This window comes from Carassius auratus, unplaced genomic scaffold (assembly GCF_003368295.1).
Source record: "Carassius auratus strain Wakin unplaced genomic scaffold, ASM336829v1 scaf_tig00216072, whole genome shotgun sequence".
NCBI lineage: Eukaryota > Metazoa > Chordata > Actinopteri > Cypriniformes > Cyprinidae > Carassius > Carassius auratus.
Genome location: NW_020528393.1, coordinates 9,172 through 31,255, shown reverse-complemented (window position 1 = coordinate 31,255; position 22,084 = coordinate 9,172). Strand labels below are relative to the sequence as shown.

The window sequence follows — 22,084 nt, the reverse complement described above, 5'->3', positions numbered from 1 at the left end:
TGGCACCGCAGCCTGACCGATATAACACAGACCGGAAGTTAACTTAGGTCCAGGCGCGTGCGCCCGATGAAACCGTCTATAAAGGTTTTGGCTGGACCTTCAACAACTGTTTGTCTCCAAAGGAATTCAGAAGATGAATCTAACAATTAATGATATATTTTTTTTTTTTATCATGAAAAACTGAACGACTACATTGCAACATTAAACTGTAAAATTTTAAGTTGGTTTGCAGTGCGATGCACTTAATGCCTCATCTGTGGTTATTCTTCAATATTATTCAATAAGGTTCATTAGTTAATTACACTAGTTAACATATATAAATAACATAAATAATAATGAACAATATTTCCAAAGCATATATTTATCTTACTTCATGTTAATTTCAGCATTTAATTATGCGTAGTTGTGTTTGTAAACATGAATGGACTGTTTACTAACATAAACAATGAAAGACTATTAATATTAACATGAACAAAGATTATTAAATTGTGTAATAAATGTATTGTTCATTATTCATTCATGTTAGTTAATACATTCATGTTAACAAATGGCATCTTATTGTAAAGTGTTGCCATTAATATTTATTCATCATTCTGTTGAACTTGACAGTATTTTCTCTCTTGTTAATTCATAGGAGCTTCAAAGAAGACAGAATAAGCCAGAGTCCTTATGTTCATTGGGTGAATAAGAAAAACTCTAACAAAATAATATGACTGATATCTTTTCCCCCAAGGTTTCTAGGATAGGATATTGTGAATTCTTATAGCCACAATAACTTTGATATGAAAAATCTAATATCATGACAGCCCTAATCTAGAAAAATAATGGCATTTGTCTGTTCTCACAACTTACTTCAGTATCTCCAATTTACACATAATATTCTCCAATCCAATGCAGAGCTGCTTTACTCCCGAATCCTGTAGATTATTTTTGGTCAAATTCAGCTCTATCAGATTGTTATCTGATCCAAGAGCTTTAGCCAAATTTGTACAGCTCTCATCTGTTAAGTTACAATCATTTAGCCTAAAAGAAAGAAGGAAAAAGCATAATACAATGTATTCTGAGTACTGTTTAAAAATATAGTAACACCAAATTTAAATGAATGATTAAGAACTCTAGTGATGTTTTTTCCAGATGCAAAAAAACATGACTTATATTACTTACACAGCTCTTTTGGAGATTTTCACAACTTCCAGTAGCCTAAAGAGACACTCATCTGATTGCTTGAACTTCTGAAGCTCAAACTCCTCCATCTCTTCCTCTGATGTCAACAACACAAAGGCCACAGCAGACCACTGAGCAGGAGAAAGATCAGAAGATGAGAGACTTCCTTCTCTAAGTTGAGTCTGAATCTTTTCCACCAGAGTTTGATCATTCAGTTCATTCAGACAGTAGAACAGATTGATGGATCTCTCTGGAGACATCTTCTTATCTTCTAATTTCTGCTTGATGTACTCAACTATTTCCTTGTAGTTCTCGTCATTGTTGTCTTGCTGTGTCAACAGACCTCGTAAGAATGGACGATTGGTCTGGAGTGACAGACCAAGAAGAAAGCGAAGGAAAAGGTCCAGGTGTCCAGTTTCACTCTCAAGTGCCTTGTTCACTGCAGTCTGGAGCAAATCAATCATGGTTTCATTTTTGTCTTCTTGTTCTGTAGATTCATGTTGATTAAACACACTTTTCTTGCAGATGTCTAGAAACAGATGTGCATAAAGGGCTGCAATAAACTCTTGAATGCTCAAGTGAACAAAGCAGAAAGTGGTACCAAGAATGATCCCTTTTTCCTCCTTAAAGATCTGGGTACACATGCCTGAATACACAGATGCTTCAGAGACGTCAATACCACATTCTTCCAGATCTGTGTCATAAAAGAGCAGATTGTTTCTCTGCAGTTGTTGAAATGCCAGTTTCCCCAGTGAAAGGATGGCGTCTTTATCCCAGGAAACATCTGGTGTGAATTGTCCATCATATTTTCGTCTGCTCTGCAGCATCTGAAAGCGGAGAAAGTGTGTGTACATTTGTGTCAGAGTCTTAGGAGTGTCTTCAGTATTTGATTTCTGCAGTGTTTTGAAGTCTTCATCAGCCTGATTTCTCACATCATTATTTCTTTTCTCCTCTAAAATGTTCTGGAGAACAGTGGCTGTAATCCAGCAGAAGACTGGGATGTAGCACATGACAAAAAGACTCTTTGATTGTTTAACATTATTAATAATTTCATTGGCCAGATCCACATTTGTGAATCTTTTTCTGAAGTACTCCTCCTTTTGTGCATCATTGAATCCTTGTACTTCTGTCACGCGGTCAACACATTCGGGAGGAATCTTACTGGCAGCTGCTGGTCTGGTGGTGATCCAGATGAGAGCAGAAGGAAGCAGATTTCCCTTGATCAGGTTTGTGAGGAGAACATCCAGAGAGACTTGTGAGGTTACATCACGACATGTTTCATTACCCTCAAAGTTCAGAGGAAGACGACATTCATCCAAACCATCAAGGATGAAGAGTAATTTAAATTTATCATTTCTTGCAAGGTTTAGTCCTTTTATCTCTGGGAAAAACTGATGTATAAGACTTGTCAAGCTTTGTGTCTCTTTCTCCTTTAAGTTCATTTCTCTAAATGCAAGAGGAAATATGAAAGTAATATCCTGATTTTCTTTACCGTCAGCCCAATCCACAATAAACTTTTGCACAGAGATTGATTTTCCGATGCCAGCAACTCCTTTTGTCAGTACAGTTCTGATCTCCTTGTCTTGTTCAGGTGCTTCGAACAAATTTTTGCATTCAACTGGAATCTCTCGTGATTCATGACGCCTGTCAGCAGCCTGAACTTGTCCTACTTCATTTTGGGTATTAACTTGTTTACTAACACTCAGAGTCATACAGAGATCTGTGTAGATGTTTTTCAGAATCTTGGAGTCACCTTGCTTTGCAATTCCTTCAGATACAGATTGGTGCTTCTTCTTCAGGTTTGATTTTAGTGGTCGCTGATGAATGAGGACCAGCTCATCTAACACACAAACAAGAAAAAAAAAAGAAAAAAAAAAAAGATATGCATCAAGATTTTATATTTTATATATTAGTGACAATGAAAAATTGTTATGCCTATGAACCGCTCACCTTGTAGAGCATCTGCAGCCTCACATTGCTTCATATCTCTCAGGAAGTAAAGTGTGATATCAAGAGCTGCTTCTTTGATATCACGCATCTCCTCTATAAAGTCCTGCACAAAGTACTGTGTATTCTCTCTATTTAATATTTTTTTTAACTTTCCCAGCTCATTCTTCAGAAATGCAATTATTTTTTTCTCAAGATCCTGAAAACAAATACATTTAAAACATATTAAAATATAAACAATGTATGTGTAGTACATATGACAGGCAAGCAATGCACTCATGAAGTTTCCCTGCACTGACAGAATAAACTATTAGCAAGGTAAAGTGTTGGTGAATGCAAACAAACAAACAGAGATACCAAAAAAATCTTGTATGAATCAAATTCAATAATCAACATGATTTTTGGTATCTTGGTTAATGTGCTTGAAATTAATTTGTCACACAGCTGAAACATGTCTTCTATTTTATTTTTGAGTTGAGATTTAAATGAGGGATTGTTAGAACATCAGTGAGGAGAAAAAATATTTATATTGAGTAAAGTTTTAAAAAGTATTTAAATAAAAAATAAATGGAATTTGTACAATAACCTATTAGTATGTTAAATCATTCATTCATTCATTCATTCATTCATTGTGGTATTTATGAAATTCTACTTGCCTTGAAGATCCAGAGGAGATTTTCTCTGAAATTCTTGCGGTTGCGGTAATTCTTGTAGTTTGTGTCTGATTTCTCAAACTGAACCCTGGTAGTAAAATAAAGATGGATTAAAAAAAAATCCATACAATTGGCTCACACTGTAAAACCCGACAAGTAAACTTAACTCAAACGGTTTGAGTAAACAGATATCCTTAAGTTATGTTAACTCAAACCGTTTGAGGAAACCGATTGCCTTAAACCATTTAAGTTGAAAAAACTAACAGTTATGAGTACTCTGAACTTAATTCAGTTGAGTTCACTGAAAGATGTACATTGCAATTAAGTAATTAATTGATTTACTAAGTGCTGATTGAGCATTAGTGATGAACAGCTGCTGTTAACAAACAGAATCACTGAAGAAGACAAACACAAGAACTACTACAACTGACTTCAGACACAGACTTAGATGAAATCAACTGAAATAAAATACATGAAATCTCGCAAGATCTGATTAAACAACCCCACAAACAGCATCACCAGCTCCACTTATTAATAACCAGACTGACTTTATTTCTGTCAGACGTCTACAGAAGATCTTATTGAGAATGAACTAAGGTTTAGATGTTGATTTATTGTTTCATTTGAAGTAACCATGTTAGAGATCAGTGTTTGCTTTAGTTGGGCCTCTTGACCCTTGATTTCTGTCTTAGTCTTTTCTCTGGCTGTTATAACCGTGTGTTTCTAAAACACATTTGTTGTAACTCAAAAGCCCAGAAGAAATGCCATCAGGTGTTAACCTGTACCTAGGTGTAGGTTGTTATACTTTATATAGGTGATGACACACACACAGAGCAGTGAACACACACACACACACACACACACACAGACTGTGAGCACACACCCGGAGCAGGGGGCAGCCATTTATGCTGCGGCGCCCGGGGAGCAGTTGGGTGTTCGATGCCTTGCTCAAGGGCACCTAAGTCGTGGTATTGAAGGTGGAGAGAACTGTTCATGCACTCCCCCCACCCACAATTCCGTCCAGCCCGAGACTAGAACTCACAACCCTTCGATTGGGAGTCCAACCCTCTAACCATTAGGCCACGACTTCCCCCAACGGATCATATGGATCACTGAACATAATCAATTTGCTTCAAAAAGCACATTACATTCAAAACCTGTTACTTTTTTGACTTATTATTTTTTACAAATTTTGGCAAAGTAGATGCATTTATTTAGTAATTTATTGTAAAAAAAAAAAAAAAAAAAACAACTGTGGTATATTGTGTTTTCACCTGTTGAGAAGAAAAGTTGCCAGTTCCACATCACTCTTCAATCCCTTCTGTGCTTTCAGAGCATCCCACCGTGTGATTTCTGCACCAATATTTACTGTGGACTTTTGTCCTTTGTTACTAAACCAAACACAAAAAAAGAAGAAAATCACATATAAAAATAACAGGTTCACAGCTGTTAATATCATATGATCAAACCATTGCCAAACCAGCTGCTTACTGCTACCTACAGTACTTTATAAGCACAGAAAATTGGTTGATGGGAAATACAGTTTTATGATAAAACACATGAAACACCTTTTGGAAGGTGATGGTGTTTTCTCACTGAAGTTTGGTCTATCTCCCTTTGAATGGTCACTCTTCATAGACACAGAGCTGGACACATGCGATTCAGATCTTTCACTAATGAAAAAAAAAAAAAACGTAAAATAAAAATAGGTAAAGAGGTCTTGTGTTGCAAACAAACTGTTCTGTACTTCCATGGTGAATGTATGAACCCTAGTGGCTACCTGTGTAACTAAACGAATATGTTCATTAAAGATTAAACAGTTTGCAATACATTATGTTCTGTGATTCATTTTTGTATTTAATCAAGTTCTGTTATATGCACCACAATGAGAAAAAAATAAAATGACTATAATGCAAAAGACAAATGACAAATATTTTCGCAAATCTTAAATAATACAATTATATAAGTCAATATAATTCTCCACAGTATGTTATGCATGATGACAGATTTCATTTAGTAATAAATAAACAATGGATCACTGTAAGATGGTTGGAGGAAGAGATGATATACCTCTTGTTACATGGTGTTTTCTCACTGAAGTTTGGTCCGTGGCCTTTTGAACGGTCACTCTTCACAGACACAGAGCTGGACACATGTGAACCTGATCTTACACTAATGACACAAAGAACAGACAGGAAATAAAACACTATTACTGGAGATTCTTCAGTCTAATGTTGCAAATTAGATAGATTCGGAAATTAGATAAAATGGATAAGTGGTTGCAAGATCTAATTTGTTCCTCCTTGTGGTTGCCTGTGTAACTGTATTACTGTAATAAAGCTCCAGTTTGGATTCAATAAAGAATAAAGCAGACATTGTACTCTCTGATTTATTCTTGTATTTAGTCAAGGTCCATCACATGCATCACACTGAATTAGTTAACATCACCATAATGTAAAACACAAGAAACACCTTTTTGAAGGTAATGTTTTTTTCTCACTGAAGTTCGGTCCATCACCTTTTGACCGGTCACTCTTCACAGACACAGAACTGGACACAAGTGAGCCTGATCTTACACTAATGACACAAAGAATAAAAAGAAAAACACTATTACAGGAGATTCTTCCAGCTAGCCAAGCACTCACATAACAAACGGTTTGAGTTAAGTTACCTGTCAGGTTTTACAGTGTGAGTAAACAGATATCCTTAAAAACCTGACAAATTAGGTTTACTCAAATTGTTTGAGGAAAACGACTGCCTTAAACCATTTAAGTTGAAAAAACTATCAGTTATAAGTACTCTGAACTTAATTCAGTTGAGTTCACTGAAAGAAAATATACATTGCAATTAAGCAATTAAGGCCTGGTTCACACGGGACGATTTTAAAATTGTCGGCCGATTTTCCAAACCTGAGAGACCCCACACACAGCGATCACAGGTCTAACAGTTTTGGTCATTCAGTGTGTGGTGTGCAGCCACACGGCAATATCAACACATCACACATGAACCGATTTGACTCCCGAGCATTCCCAGGTCAGACGGCAAATCTCGCAAAATCCCTCCAGATCAAACGTGACTTCAGAGTAAACAATCATGGCGGACGAAGAGGATGCAGTGGCCATAGTTTGTGCTTTGTTTTTAACGAAAAAAAATCATAAGAAAAACAAGAAAAGGCGATGATCAAAGAGGTGGAGACAACGCGAGCATGGACTATACTTGCTATATCATAATATGGAGATAAGTTGTTGTTTTATCTCATATAAATGTTGTTACACAGATTAATAACCATTGAAATAAACGTTCATATATTCGTTTCCATGTACTCTGGTGGACTGCAGTTGTGGATGTAGTTATGCCCATCGACTTTATTTGTATTTGTTATATTATATACGCCGGCTGTTTTGATTTTGTTTCCCGGTACTTCCTCACCGCCTCGTCACCTCGCTTTCTGATTGGCTACACGCCACAGTCCACACGCTGCATGATTGTTTGTCCTCGGGGGACACGACACACGAGAAGAAATCGGGCCAAATAAATCCAACATGTTGGATATCCCCGATTTGAGATTGGAGCGGTCCCGACATTCTTCCGAGCAGAGGAGAGCAGTCTTAGCACACCACTCTGACGTCTACAGAAGATCTTATTGAGAATGAACTAAGGTTTAGATGTTGATTTATTGTTTCATTTGAAGTAACCATGTTAGAGATCACTGTAAAACGCTTCGAAAAACACACATGAAATACCTATTTTTAAATGGTGTTTCCTCAGGAAAATTTGGTCCGTCTCCTTTTGACCGGTCACTTTTCACAGACACAGAGCTGGACACATGTGAGCCTGATCTTACTCTAATTACACAAAGAAAAAAAAAATCAAGAAATACAGGGGTTATTTCAGCCTCATTTGAAGATGAGTTGCAAATGGTAATTAAATGCAGTATAGCTGTACATTGTATTATTCATTCAAGTTCTATCACATACAACACAGTGAAAACATTAATGGTTTCAGTTTACTTTGTCTTCATTAGAAAATTGTTTCTGGCTTTAACATACAGTATATAACAGACAGTGTATTAATAAACATTAAAAAAGACATGAAACACTGAATGTAACAAAGCGTGTTAAATTTCTTCTGGTTCATGATGGTGTTTCCTCGCTAAATGATACACGTGAGTCTGATATTTTACTAACAACACAAGAGCAAAAATTTAAGAAAATTATTACGGTCTTATTACAGATTTTTTTTAAATTATATATTATTTTTAATTAAATAAAATATTTTCTTAGTGGCAAGTTAAATTGTGGTGAACCAAACATTTGGAAAAGATTTGACAAACCAACTGTGACTCATTGTTGACTATAAACTATTTATAAAAAAAAAAAAAAACATTGAAATACATCATACAGTTTATGCATGATCAGCATTAAGAAAAACATAAAATACCTTTTAGATGATGATGGAGTTTTCTCAATGAAGTTCGGTCCATCACCTTTTGAACGGTCACTCCTCATAGACACAGAACTGGGCACAGGTGAACCTGATCTTTCACTGACAAGAGACAATATTATTAGAGCTTCTTCAGTCTCATATTAAGAGCATTGCTATTCTCATGACTATTGAACAGATGAATGTGTTGTGTTTGGTTTTCTGTTTAATCAGTCAAGTTCAATCACAGACACAACAGTGAAGGTGTAACGATGACTGACTCGACATGGGATCCATTTGCAAGCTTTTATTAGAACACTCGTAGTCGTACAGGCGAAGGGTCAGGATCAGCAAACACAGTATAATAGAGATATCAGAATCGTAGTCAATACCAAGCAGTGGGTCGGGGTAACAAGCAAGTATCACAGTCCGTATAACAATCTGGGTTCAAGGGTAGGCAGCAAAGGTTCTAGGGTCGATAAACAACAAGGGTTTGGCAACTGGGATAGCAAGACAGGGTAGAACGCTCAGAAATGTTAGAAACAAGACTTCGCAATGAGGTGACGCAAAGGTCTGGCTTATATGGCAGTCTCTGATATGGAACACCTGGCCGGTGATCAGTCCAAGGTACGGGGCTGTTGGGTAATGTAGTGAGTATCAGTGTAAGTGAGTGTTTGGATGCCTGTAGGTGTCAGTATTCGGGTGATGGTACCCTCTGCTGGCCTCTGGAGGAACTCACGGGGTTCGTATTCGTGACAGAAGGAATGTAAATAGTGTATGTAAAGCATATAAAATACCTTTTAGCTTGTGATGGTGTTTCATCACTGAAGGACACATGAAGGCCCAATTTTTCACTAATAATAACACAAAGAAGTTTTCTCAGTCTCATTTGAAGAGGCTTCATTCAGATTAATTACAGTAAGTACAATTTAAAAAAAAAATATAAGTTTAAAATACATATTTTTACTAAAACTCTAACGTTTTATGATAAATAAAAAAATAAATACTTCCAAACACAGTCTATGTGTGTCTGACAATAAAAAAATATGTGAAATACCTTTTGATAGTTTCTTCATTGAAAAGTGGTACATCATCTTTCACCTGATCACTCTTTACAGACTCAGAGCAGGGAACCTCAAAGTCTGATCTTTCCCTAATGACACAAAGAGGAAAGAGAAAGAAAAAAAAATATGGCAGGAGGTACTTATATTAAGTGTTTTTTTATTTAACTTTATTATTTTTTTGACATGATAGCAGTAACGTAATATTCTTGTCTTGCTATGAGTTTGACTGGAATTTCTTTTTCTTTTCATTTTCTTTTTTTACATTATCACCACCAAACTGTCCTGGAAATGTCATTATCATTTGGCAGACACTTTAATCCAAAGCAACACGCAGATCCGAGACCTGGCAGATCCCCAATGTTTAAATACCTCAGCTAACCGACTGTTGTCACTGTCCGCATAGCTGTGACATGACTAATGCCTTTTCGTTTCAGAGAAATGAAAGTAGTAACTGAGCTGCAAACAACATCTTTACTGGACCCTGGACTCTAGAGAAGTGTTTGAATTTCATAGACCATTATAAAAGAACACATGATTTTATCCCATTATTCACCCATCTCTCTGAACTTTTATGATAAACACTTGGCTGTAGAGTAAAATATCTGCAATACTAAAACTTAAGTAGTGTTTAAAATGATTCATTAAAATCAGACTCAGTCTTACCTCTGTTCCTCTGAGACACTCATCTCAGATGGAGAGTCCTTTCCTCGCTCCTCTGACATACTGAAGCTAAACTTTGGCTGAAAAACAGCACTGTTATCTTTGTGTTGAAGACATTCAGCTGCTCAGCACAACCTGGACATGAAGTGAAAAAAATGACAAATGTTGAGTTGGCAACTAACAAGCTGTAAAAAAAAGAAACCCGGGCTCTGAAACTAACCTTAACGTTAATATTACATTTCATTTAGTGTAACAAAACAGGGTGAACGTGATTTCACCAAGTACAACATGTTCCTGGATCAACCAATCAGAATTGAAGGACAACTTTTGAGTAAATATATGTTTTAGACTTACAGTCATCAGGGTTAGGTGCTTCTACACTCTTGTTAATCAGGTATATGGGTATAATTATGGGTAAGGATATGTTTAGGGGTAGGGGATTGGGTTAAGTCTATATTTTTGGGCAGCTATGTTGATCTAAAATCACGGCGACCAACCAAACAGTGTCAGGTTAAGATGTATTTCAGACAATTCTTCATAATATACAGCTGTAAACGGCATTGGACATATTACAGAGGGGGAACTGAACTTTCTGTGCAGTTTTCTATATTTTGCATTCACTTTTATGTAACAAATTTAAAAAAATTTAGCTCTGGATCATTACGTCACAATTTATTTTATTCATTTCAATGGCTCCCAAAATGGCTGAATATATAAATGTAGGCTATTGAGCTAAGTGAACTGAAATATTCTATTTAATCACAGCTGATTTATAACATTCTCTTTTAACACAAATTGAAAGACATTAAAGCAACATTCACCACATTCTTACCTAACTGTGGAGTATCCTCGTAAGAATACGTTCAATATCGCATCATCAATAAAAAAAAGAGGGATTAAAAAAAAAAAACCTGTAATACATTATTTACAAATAATAATAATAACTAGAATTAAAAGTTAGTGAACTAACTTTGATGTTGGCTTGGCCATCTTGGCCATGGGGCAAAAGAGCCACAGTACTTGTGTGCCCAACATTCTTGAGTTGCCCCGCTGCAAAAAAATAAAATAATAATACCATAAAATACCAATGTGTCCCTGAGCAAGAAACTCAACCTCTAGTTGCTCCAGAGGCGTGCGACCTCTGACATATATAACAATTGTAAGTCGCTTTGGATAAAAGCGTCAGCTAAATGAATAAATGTAAGTGTAATGTAAATAAAAAAATACACCTGCAACAGTCTTTTTCCATGGTCCATTGCTGTTTTCTTTTTTAATAAAAGGCCTAAGCTATGATAACAGCTAAGACAGGGTTGTCTAGCTGAATGCAAAATAAGTCATGCAAAAACCATAATCTCCTAAATACCATTCAATTTAATCTTATTTTAATAGTACTGACAACATATTTTAAGTTATCACACATTACTGAAAAATTTAAGAAGGGACACTATATATAGTATACTTAGACGTGTCAAGAGCAAAACAAAAAGTCCTGTTTCATTACAAAATACTGTAACTTTTATAAACTTTATACTATCACCACAAAATGTTTATTAATATTTATTATAAAATAATTTTTTAATAAAACTGAAACTTAAATATATTATTTCTATAGGCTATACAAAACAGAAAAGAAAAAAGACTAAATAATAAGGCTGAATAAGCTGATCTATAGCATGTTAAATGGTGGTTGCCTGTCTATGAATGGTACAGCCCTCTAAGCTCACAGAAGTGGTTTGACCCAAGTCCTCAGCAGGCAATGACATTGACCTCTTCGAACTGATTTTTAACGTTTACTTCACGTGTATTTAACACGTGAAATACACGTTAAATACCCGCTGATTTTTCACGTGTATTTGACCCTCTTGGCCTTCCATACACATTAGACGTGAAAAAAGGACATTGCGTTGTTTTGATATGGATTACTTTATCACAGAATATTTGTTCGGCAGCACTTGTTTGGTTTAAAAGTAGACATGTCAAGCTTTCTATAGATATATCTCTCATGTCTCTTCGTTGTGTATTCATGGAGTTACAGTTCATTTTAATGACGTGTTTGTAAATGAAGATCAGAGCAGACCAAGGCTGCGACCAAGGGAGCGAATTTATTCTTATTTAAGACCTTTTCAAATTAAATTATATCGGCGATTGCACGCAATCTACCCATTAGAACACACCAAGAGCTAAATTCAGATGTTTCTGAACTGTTTAAAGTAATAACATGTTTTAAAAAGGTCTTAAATAAGAATAAATTCGCTCGTTGTGAGCTCCGTTTAGACAATGAGCTGATCAGCCGTGATTCTTGTCTCGTCCTTTTTACTGCTCTCTGCCCAGAAATAAATTATTAATGAGCCCTAACCCATGTACTAATCAGATATGTAACTGAATATGAATGAGTGGTGAATTTCTATTCAAAATGTGGCATAATACGGATTTATTATTTTGCACTCCTGACATTAATTACTAAATAACTCTCAAGTCAAGCTATTATGAATTTTGAAGTAATCGTGTACTTGATTTGACCGATCTACCGACCACTGTCCTCTGAAGCTGGAGAGATGGATGTTATTTTCACCTAAGACAAAAAAAAAAATCACACAAGCACTCATTTTGATCTCTATAATATATTCTTAGAATTGTTTTGTGTTGATTCGCTGCACTGTTTTAATTTAAAAGGCTGTCCTGACTTTTTTTCCTTCCAGTATTCATAAACTGTATTACGCTGTCATATGGGCTGCTGATGAAGTGCTCATTTCTCTCGTCTTTCTCTCGGTTCTTTGGCCTGAGACATAATGTATTAATGAGATCTGATCGGGTAATAATAATTAACATATGTTGGTTTAGCTTGTCAGTGTGTTGCTGTCCCTGTCCGCGATACGCGCGGCTCTCTCTCGTGCACACGCGCCATCAGCTGCTCAGTTCAGTTTCCCGCAGCGCTGGGCTGAAGCCAACTTGATGTGTTGAATGCTCGGAGCACGTTATAAAACGTATTCTTAAAATACACATTTCTGTTTTAATAAATGGTCATATTAAATCATAGCATAACACATAAGTAGGTACAAAAATAATCAGTGATGCCTGCGACCCTTTTGGTCTCAGTGTAGCTCCCTGCTTTACCATGTTATGCAACGCTGAGCATTCGCTGCGACGTTCAGACTGACAGAGAAATCTCACAAGCACATATAAACACTCATTTTCATGTGTGTAATATATTCTTCTAATTGTTTTGTGCCGTTTCGCTGCAGTGTTTTAATGTGAAAGGCTGTAAATGTGGACTTCAAGTGTTCAGAGAAATACATCGCCAGCTCGCGAGCAGTTGGCTGCCGCGAATATATCATGTTATTACTTTAAACAGTTCAGAAACATCTCAATTTAGCTCTTGGTGTGTTCTAACGTGTGGATTGCGTGCAATAGCGTTTTTAAAATGTCTTAAATAGGAATGAATTCGCTTGTTCAAGTGTTCAGAGAAATACATCGCCAGCTCGCGAGCAGTTGGCTGCCGCGAATATATCATGTTATTACTTTAAACAGTTCAGAAACATCTCAATTTAGCTCTTGGTGTGTTCTAACGTGTGGATTGCGTGCAATAGCGTTTTTAAAATGTCTTAAATAGGAATGAATTCGCTTGTTGTCGGCTCCGTGTAGACAGCCTGAGCTGAGCAGCAGCGATTCTTCTCTCGTCTGACTGCTCCCCTCCCCTAAATCTCATTGCAACTGTAGGGGCGCAATTTTTCTCAGACAATTTTTACATTTAAAAATTAATAAAAAAAAAACTTGAAGTCTGATCACTCTGAAAAGATATAGCACACACCACCCCTCTATCCCGCAGGTGTCTGCCGAGTTTGGGGCTTGTGGCTTTAAAGCCCTAGGAGGAGTAGCGTTCAGAATTTTTTTCTCAGAAGAATAATAATAATAACTAGAATTAAAAGTTAGTGAACTAACTTTGATGTTGGCTTGGCCATCTTGGCCATGGGGCAAAAGAGCCACAGTACTTGTGTGCCCAACATTCTTGAGTTGCCCCGCTGCAAAAAAATAAAATAATAATACCATAAAATACCAATGTGTCCCTGAGCAAGACACTCAACCTCTAGTTGCTCCAGAGGCGTGCGACCTCTGACATATATAACAATTGTAAGTCGCTTTGGATAAAAGCGTCAGCTAAATGAATAAATGTAAGTGTAATGTAAATAAAAAAATACACCTGCAACAGTCTTTTTCCATGGTCCATTGCTGTTTTCTTTTTTAATAAAAGGCCTAAGCTATGATAACAGCTAAGACAGGGTTGTCTAGCTGAATGCAAAATAAGTCATGCAAAAACCATAATCTCCTAAATACCATTCAATTTAATCTTATTTTAATAGTACTGACAACATATTTTAAGTTATCACACATTACTGAAAAATTTAAGAAGGGACACTATATATAGTATACTTAGACGTGTCAAGAGCAAAACAAAAAGTCCTGTTTCATTACAAAATACTGTAACTTTTATAAACTTTATACTATCACCACAAAATGTTTATTAATATTTATTATAAAATAATTTTTTAATAAAACTGAAACTTAAATATATTATTTCTATAGGCTATACAAAACAGAAAAGAAAAAAGACTAAATAATAAGGCTGAATAAGCTGATCTATAGCATGTTAAATGGTGGTTGCCTGTCTATGAATGGTACAGCCCTCTAAGCTCACAGAAGTGGTTTGACCCAAGTCCTCAGCAGGCAATGACATTGACCTCTTCGAACTGATTTTTAACGTTTACTTCACGTGTATTTAACACGTGAAATACACGTTAAATACCCGCTGATTTTTCACGTGTATTTGACCCTCTTGGCCTTCCATACACATTAGACGTGAAAAAAGGACATTGCGTTGTTTTGATATGGATTACTTTATCACAGAATATTTGTTCGGCAGCACTTGTTTGGTTTAAAAGTAGACATGTCAAGCTTTCTATAGATATATCTCTCATGTCTCTTCGTTGTGTATTCATGGAGTTACAGTTCATTTTAATGACGTGTTTGTAAATGAAGATCAGAGCAGACCAAGGCTGCGACCAAGGGAGCGAATTTATTCTTATTTAAGACCTTTTCAAATTAAATTATATCGGCGATTGCACGCAATCTACCCATTAGAACACACCAAGAGCTAAATTCAGATGTTTCTGAACTGTTTAAAGTAATAACATGTTTTAAAAAGGTCTTAAATAAGAATAAATTCGCTCGTTGTGAGCTCCGTTTAGACAATGAGCTGATCAGCCGTGATTCTTGTCTCGTCCTTTTTACTGCTCTCTGCCCAGAAATAAATTATTAATGAGCCCTAACCCATGTACTAATCAGATATGTAACTGAGTATGAATGAGTGGTGAATTTCTATTCAAAATGTGGCATAATACGGATTTATTATTTTGCACTCCTGACATTAATTACTAAATAACTCTCAAGTCAAGCTATTATGAATTTTGAAGTAATCGTGTACTTGATTTGACCGATCTACCGACCACTGTCCTCTGAAGCTGGAGAGATGGATGTTATTTTCACCTAAGACAAAAAAAAAAAATCACACAAGCACTCATTTTGATCTCTATAATATATTCTTAGAATTGTTTTGTGTTGATTCGCTGCACTGTTTTAATTTAAAAGGCTGTCCTGACTTTTTTTCCTTCCAGTATTCATAAACTGTATTACGCTGTCATATGGGCTGCTGATGAAGTGCTCATTTCTCTCGTCTTTCTCTCGGTTCTTTGGCCTGAGACATAATGTATTAATGAGATCCGATCGGGTAATAATAATTAACATATGTTGGTTTAGCTTGTCAGTGTGTTGCTGTCCCTGTCCGCGAGACGCACGGCTCTCTCTCGTGCACACGCGCCATCAGTTTCCCGCAGCGCTGGGCTGAAGCCAACTTGATGTGTTGAATGCTCGGAGCACGTTATAAAACATATTCTTAAAATACACATTTCTGTTTTAATAAATGGTCATATTAAATCATAGCATAACACATAAGTAGGTACAAAAATAATCAGTGATGCCTGCGACCCTTTTGGTCTCAGTGTAGCTCCCTGCTTTACCATGTTATGCAACGCTGAGCATTCGCTGCGACGTTCAGACTGACAGAGAAATCTCACAAGCACATATAAACACTCATTTTCTTGTGTGTAATATATTCTTCTAATTGTTTTGTGCCGTTTCGCTGCAGTGTTTTAATGTGAAAGGCTGTAAATGTGTACTTCAAGTGTTCAGAGAAATACATCGCCAGCTCGCGAGCAGTTGGCTGCCGCGAATATATCATGTTATTACTTTAAACAGTTCAGAAACATCTCAATTTAGCTCTTGGTGTGTTCTAACGTGTGGATTGCGTGCAATAGCGTTTTTAAAATGTCTTAAATAGGAATAAATTCGCTTGTTGTCGGCTCCGTGTAGACAGCCTGAGCTGAGCAGCAGCGATTCTTCTCTCGTCTGACTGCTCCCCTCCCCTAAATCTCATTGCAACTGTAGGGGCGCAATTTTTCTCAGACAATTTTTACATTTAAAAATTAATAAAAAAAAAACTTTAAGTCTGATCACTCTGAAAAGATATAGCACACACCACCCCTCTATCCCGCAGGTGTCTGCCGAGTTTGGGGCTTGTGGCTTTAAAGCCCTAGGAGGAGTAGCGTTCAGAATTTTTTTCTCAGAAGAATAATAATAAAAAAAATAAAAATAAAAATAAGTTTAAATAGCATAACAGTATGTTGGCTTGTTGCCAAGCCAACATAAAAATAAAAAAAATAAAAATAAGTTTAAATAGCATAACAGTATGTTGGCTTGTTGCCAAGCCAACATAATAATAATAATAATAATAATAATAATTAACTATTCATTCACATACCACTAACTGTAATCAAGGACGTCTTAAAACTTACTTGCAGTAGTACGACGGTCTTCAGCAGCCAGAACACTGTGCAGAATGCTTTCTCTTTCTCATCTTTACGACCCTGTCACTTGGTGTGATTATGTCAATTCATTTAATTATGGTATTTTCTGCTTGTAGACTTTGTTCATGGTTAGGCATTAACTGACTGTTTCAACATTCTCATGTTGCTTTGAAGCTCAAAAAATGCAGCACATTTGAGTCTTGACTAAAATTGTGTTAGATCTTTACCAAATCATTCTGTCAGCTTAATACATTTTCCTATGAGATGTGACGTTATAATTCTGATACAGTAGGCTATATCCTGACCAAACAGCAATGTTTTTGTTTTAATATGTGGGAACATCTGGTTGTGATTTACTGAAATGGGCGCCTCCAAACTGCTCTTTCCTAGGATCAGTTTTGTAACCTATTTCACGCCATCATCTTCATTAACATGTATTTTACGTATCTATCTTTTTCCACCCATTATTTCTGAACTACGAATGGATTCATCGCCTGCTTTCAACTCTTTCGGTTTCTATTATATAAACCTCAAATGAGTCCAGCTTAACATGTAAGCCAGCTTGCTTTTTAAGCTTTGTGAATAATGCAAAAACTTATTTCAAGAATAGGGAAGCAGTTTATTATAATCGTTTCTGATCTCTAAAATAGATCATGTGGTCATCCAATCAGCAAAAAACACTGGCTTCAAGGAGGACAAATTGAAATCTCAATGTGCATGCTCAAAGTGAATAATCACAAACAAATTGTATGCAAAGTGCTCAGGAGTAAACTGCAATAAGGTGAACTTTGTGAATGAAGGAGCAAAAACTATTTTGTGCTACCATTTGCTCCAACAGCAAAAGTCAAGTTATCTTATTTTTATAGTGCTAGGCCTAAAACAGTGAAGGCCCGTCAAACAGGCAGTCTGTTCAACTTGAAGCGGTGCTGTGCAGACAGATCAGTGTTTGACACTGAAGTAGAGTTATAAATATTAATGGCCAGCTCTGCATGCTTTCCTATCTAATTGCAGTATACTTTGACGTTAAATACTGACTGATTATTTCTGTGTAGCACCCAAGTCAACACACATACCGATGACATTCGAGGGCTGTACAGTGCTCTTAAAAACATTTAATGATGTTTATGCTCCAAATTAATTTAATTACAACCTCCAGTGTTAGAAATAACTTTCTTTTTGATCTGACATGGAATCACAGAATGAGGCAAAATCATTTCATAATATTCTATACAGTGATAAAGCTATGTTGATTAGCATTGCATTATAAATATACATTCTGCATATAAAAATATCAATGCGATGTCTTGAAGAATAGAGATAGACCATTTAGTCACAACTGTATTTATTGTCTTCATTCTTCATCTGTTCAAACGTCCTATCTGCGTTTTTTTTCAGCTACTTTTAGGTTATATGGTCAAAGACAATTATGTATTTACACAGCATTTATATCTAGTGATTATTATTATTATTATTTAAAGCATGCTTAAGACATTATTATTATTTTACATTACATGACGATAGGCCTAGGCTATAGTGTCAATGTGATTTATTACAGACCTGAGGGAGTGAGTTACAGTCATTTGGACATGTTTCTTTCTTCTTACTGCCATACTCCATCCCTCTGTTTTTGTTCTTCTTTTGGAAAGTCATCAAATCGCAATGATGGAATTTATTTTCCTGAACGAAGGTCAATTCAACTGCTTGTAGGTGAAATAAACTCACATGGTAATTGAACTGAACAGAATCAATACTGAACTGACTTGAGCTGAATAATGTATTTCTAGAGGTGCTTTACAGCAGAATTGCTTCTCGTTTATGAATCTGCTTTGAAACAATGTGTATTCTTGTATTGACTATCATCTAAATCATAGTGATATTAAAATGGCATTGTAGAAAGTTATACAATTTATATTCAATTAATTAACTGTTTTGTACTAATGAACATTGTTAATTATTGCAAGATTATTGTTAAATATTTTAAAGTAGGACACGGAGGCCTACATCTCCAAGATGTTTGCAAAAGAGCACTTCATGTTGAAAACATCTGTTGTATATCTGACAAACATCAGAAAGCACGGAAAGCAGTTTATCATGCAATCTGAATCATAAACATCTTAAAGATATTGTATAAATGTCTAGTATTTATCAGGATCAAGCTATTGTGAATGAACACATGCTCTAAAAAATAATACTTCTTTCAGATGAAAACATGCACATCGTGGAGATATCTAGGTTACTTAAAAGTAAAAGTTTCTTCACTCTGTGAAACCAATTTTAATACATTAAAGCTATAAAACTTTTTAAGAACAGAGCGAACAGTATCATTAAAGTTGTTGTTGAACGCACAACAGAAACACTTTGTGGAATGGAGAAATAAAAATAAATAAAAAATCAGAAAAGGATCTTTATGTTCCAACATACTGTGGAACACAGGACTCCATCACGGTGAAAAAAGAAAGTAGAACAAGTATTCAAACTTACAATCAACCAATCAGGAAGATGGTAAGATGTCTACTAATTATGTGTGGACTGCATTACACTGAACCACCCAGATCCAGATGTGCAAACTTTTCCAGATTACTATGAAAATATGAATTGTGACCCTAAATGGGACTACTCATCAAAATATTAAGAAATACACGTTAATATCTTACACATTATAATTATAATTTTAAATTTGACCATCATCATTTAAAAAATCATTAAGTAAAAGCACATTTTATTATTATTTATTAGTATTACTTTTATTATCATTATTATTGTATGAATGTTGCAGAATATATATGTTTTAATGCTTAGTCATTGGAGGCACTCCATGAACGTCATCTGCTCTAAGAGACAAGCTTAGAAGAACCATACACTCTGACACTGTTGTGTTCAAATCAGTATTTCAGTCTGTGAAACAATGCTTTTAACACTAGTTTTGTCTCATAAAACATATTTATAAAAAAACATGTGAAATATATTTGCTACCCTGCTGACAACAGGTGAATCCAGTCTAATGTGTTTTACTGATCTCAATTCAACTGGCCACCAATGAATAATAATAAAGAATATTACAGAAAATAAAACATCACATCACTATGTTTTTGTACCATAGTATAATCGTAGCGCCATCTAAGTACTAAGGTGCCAACAAAGTATCATGGCATTACCATCTGATCCCATCAGTGTAATACTATACGGTTCTTATTTGTGAAAGAAATGTTTAAAATTACTTAAAAATAATTATTCTGAGATTATTGTCAGTTTTGCTGTTTTAACATATATGTAATTATTGTTGAAACACTCCATACACCTGTTATAAAGAGATGCTGGTCAGAGGGCCAGACTGGGTCAGAGTATCTCTAAAACGGTAAGGATGGTGGGTTGCTCCCGGTCAGCAGAGGTGAATTTACCAAGAGAAGTCCAAGGAGGGACAAACCACAAACTGGTGACAGAGTGTTGGGTTCACTCAAGATTCACTGACACAACAAAAGATCTACTGTAGCAAAAGAGCAATGTGTCATTGACCCCAGTGAAGAAAATCTGTTATACACACACACACACACACAAATACACAAACATTTAGGGTCGCATCTGAAGGCTGTATACATAATTGAATATGTCTTATTTAAGAAAAGTAATTGACTGTTATTGCTTGTGAGGTTTAAAATACTATAACTTATTTTTTACTTTGAAATTGAATGGTTACTTTTCTTAAATGAAACTTCCCTGATGATGTATGCAGCCTTAAAATGCGACCTCCGGAGGACCCAGCCTAGATGAGACACAGCTACTCAGTCTCTTCTTCTGTACTCTAGAGATCCTATGACCCAGTCTAGATGAGAGGGTGAACATGCATGTTAATGTAATTGAAAAGAAACTGAGTTCTGCATTGAACAATAGGTCTAAAAGTTTAGGAAACTGCATAAAGTTGTTACAGTATTGAGCTTTGGGTGAGTCAGCATGTTAATGACTGACACAGATAGTAAGGTTCAATCCTTTAACATTAGTTCACTCATGACAACTCTCAGAAAGGATTGTAAAAGCTTTATTGATAAAATTAGAAAACCACCATCCTCCTGAGGAGACAGTGGAAGCTCTGTAAAAAAATAAAACATAAAATAAAATAAAAAGGATTTACCGGACATAACAAAATTGAGATACAAAATTTTAATTTCACCACTGGCTCATAAGTGGATTTGCAAACTTGTTAATGGATGTTAAATAACAGAGCAGGACTCAGCAAACAATTTGACATACTTTACTGAACACACATCGACTTACAAAATAGTGCAGGGTAGAGGCGATATTTGACTCAAATGACAGACTGAGTTGTGTATGTATTCTGTATGGAATGATTTCAAATATTATTTTCTGTTTTTCGTTAAAATGTTTCATAATTGATTAGGGCTGCCTGAAAAAAATCTAATAAAAATGTTCTAGCATTATTATTCTGAACAAGTAAAACTGATTCTTTGTTAAAACATCAATATCTGTAGGCCTACGTGACTTTAGAAGTCTGATGGTGTTTAACTCTCAGCTAAAGCAGATGTCACAACTACAGCTTCCTCTAGAGACTGAACAGATAACAGCACTGACATCAGTGACTTTAGATGCCTTTGCTTAAGCCCTGCATCTTTGTGACTTTTACATTACATTTACTTTACAATAAACTTGAGCTTATATTACTTTAATGTCACTTATTGATACTTTCCCTTCAGCAATATAATTCTAGTGTCCTCATTCTGATTGTCCCTTTTGAGCATTCGTTTGACAATAAGTAACTTTGCAGCTACATGTCAACTAACTCTCATTAAAATATTAGTAGACTGTTTGATTAATATCTGCTAACTCTTTATTGTGATGGTCTCCCAGCAAATACTGACTATAAGTAACTTTGCAAGTATGTCAACTTATTCTAACCCTGATCCGACCAGTCTACTAATACTCTGTTCAGGGGCGCCTCTATGGTTTATGGACCCCCTGAGCATCATATTTACTTTGGCCACCTCTGTAAAAATCGTGTGAGGCCAGTAGTCCACATCATTCATAAGTTACAATGTGTTACGTTTTCAAATTAGCAAATGGAGTTGGGATATCATCTAGTGGTCATAGGTAATTCATTTACCAATTTAATTCATTATTTCATATTATATAATATTGTTTTAGTGTTGAGATCAACTGAAAATCAAGTGTTTTAGTGTCAAAGACAGAGTCTGGACAGGCCCTGTTCTGTAGAGTACATATTTGTCTGAACCAAGGCCTTCATGGG

The 22,084-nt window shown here is 35.7% G+C and overlaps 1 protein-coding gene across 1 annotated transcript in view; it reads right to left on the bottom strand.

Moving 5' to 3' along the window:
- The window catches only part of LOC113097031 (NACHT, LRR and PYD domains-containing protein 12-like), a 52,443-nt gene extending 35,549 nt beyond the window's left edge, over nt 1-16,894 (bottom strand). The window contains exons 1-13 of the mRNA XM_026262266.1: nt 16,816-16,894; nt 9,914-10,045; nt 8,984-9,040; nt 8,205-8,309; nt 7,508-7,609; nt 6,237-6,341; nt 5,835-5,936; nt 5,333-5,437; nt 5,039-5,155; nt 3,768-3,852; nt 3,115-3,310; nt 1,165-3,004; nt 853-1,023 (exon numbers count right to left, since the gene is read on the bottom strand). Coding sequence (XP_026118051.1) covers nt 853-1,023; nt 1,165-3,004; nt 3,115-3,310; nt 3,768-3,852; nt 5,039-5,155; nt 5,333-5,437; nt 5,835-5,936; nt 6,237-6,341; nt 7,508-7,609; nt 8,205-8,309; nt 8,984-9,040; nt 9,914-9,972 — 3,044 coding nt within the window. The 5' untranslated portion in view covers nt 9,973-10,045; nt 16,816-16,894. The remainder of the gene's footprint in view (nt 1-852; nt 1,024-1,164; nt 3,005-3,114; nt 3,311-3,767; nt 3,853-5,038; nt 5,156-5,332; nt 5,438-5,834; nt 5,937-6,236; nt 6,342-7,507; nt 7,610-8,204; nt 8,310-8,983; nt 9,041-9,913; nt 10,046-16,815) is intronic.
- Nucleotides 16,895-22,084: the final 5,190 nt, after the last annotated feature.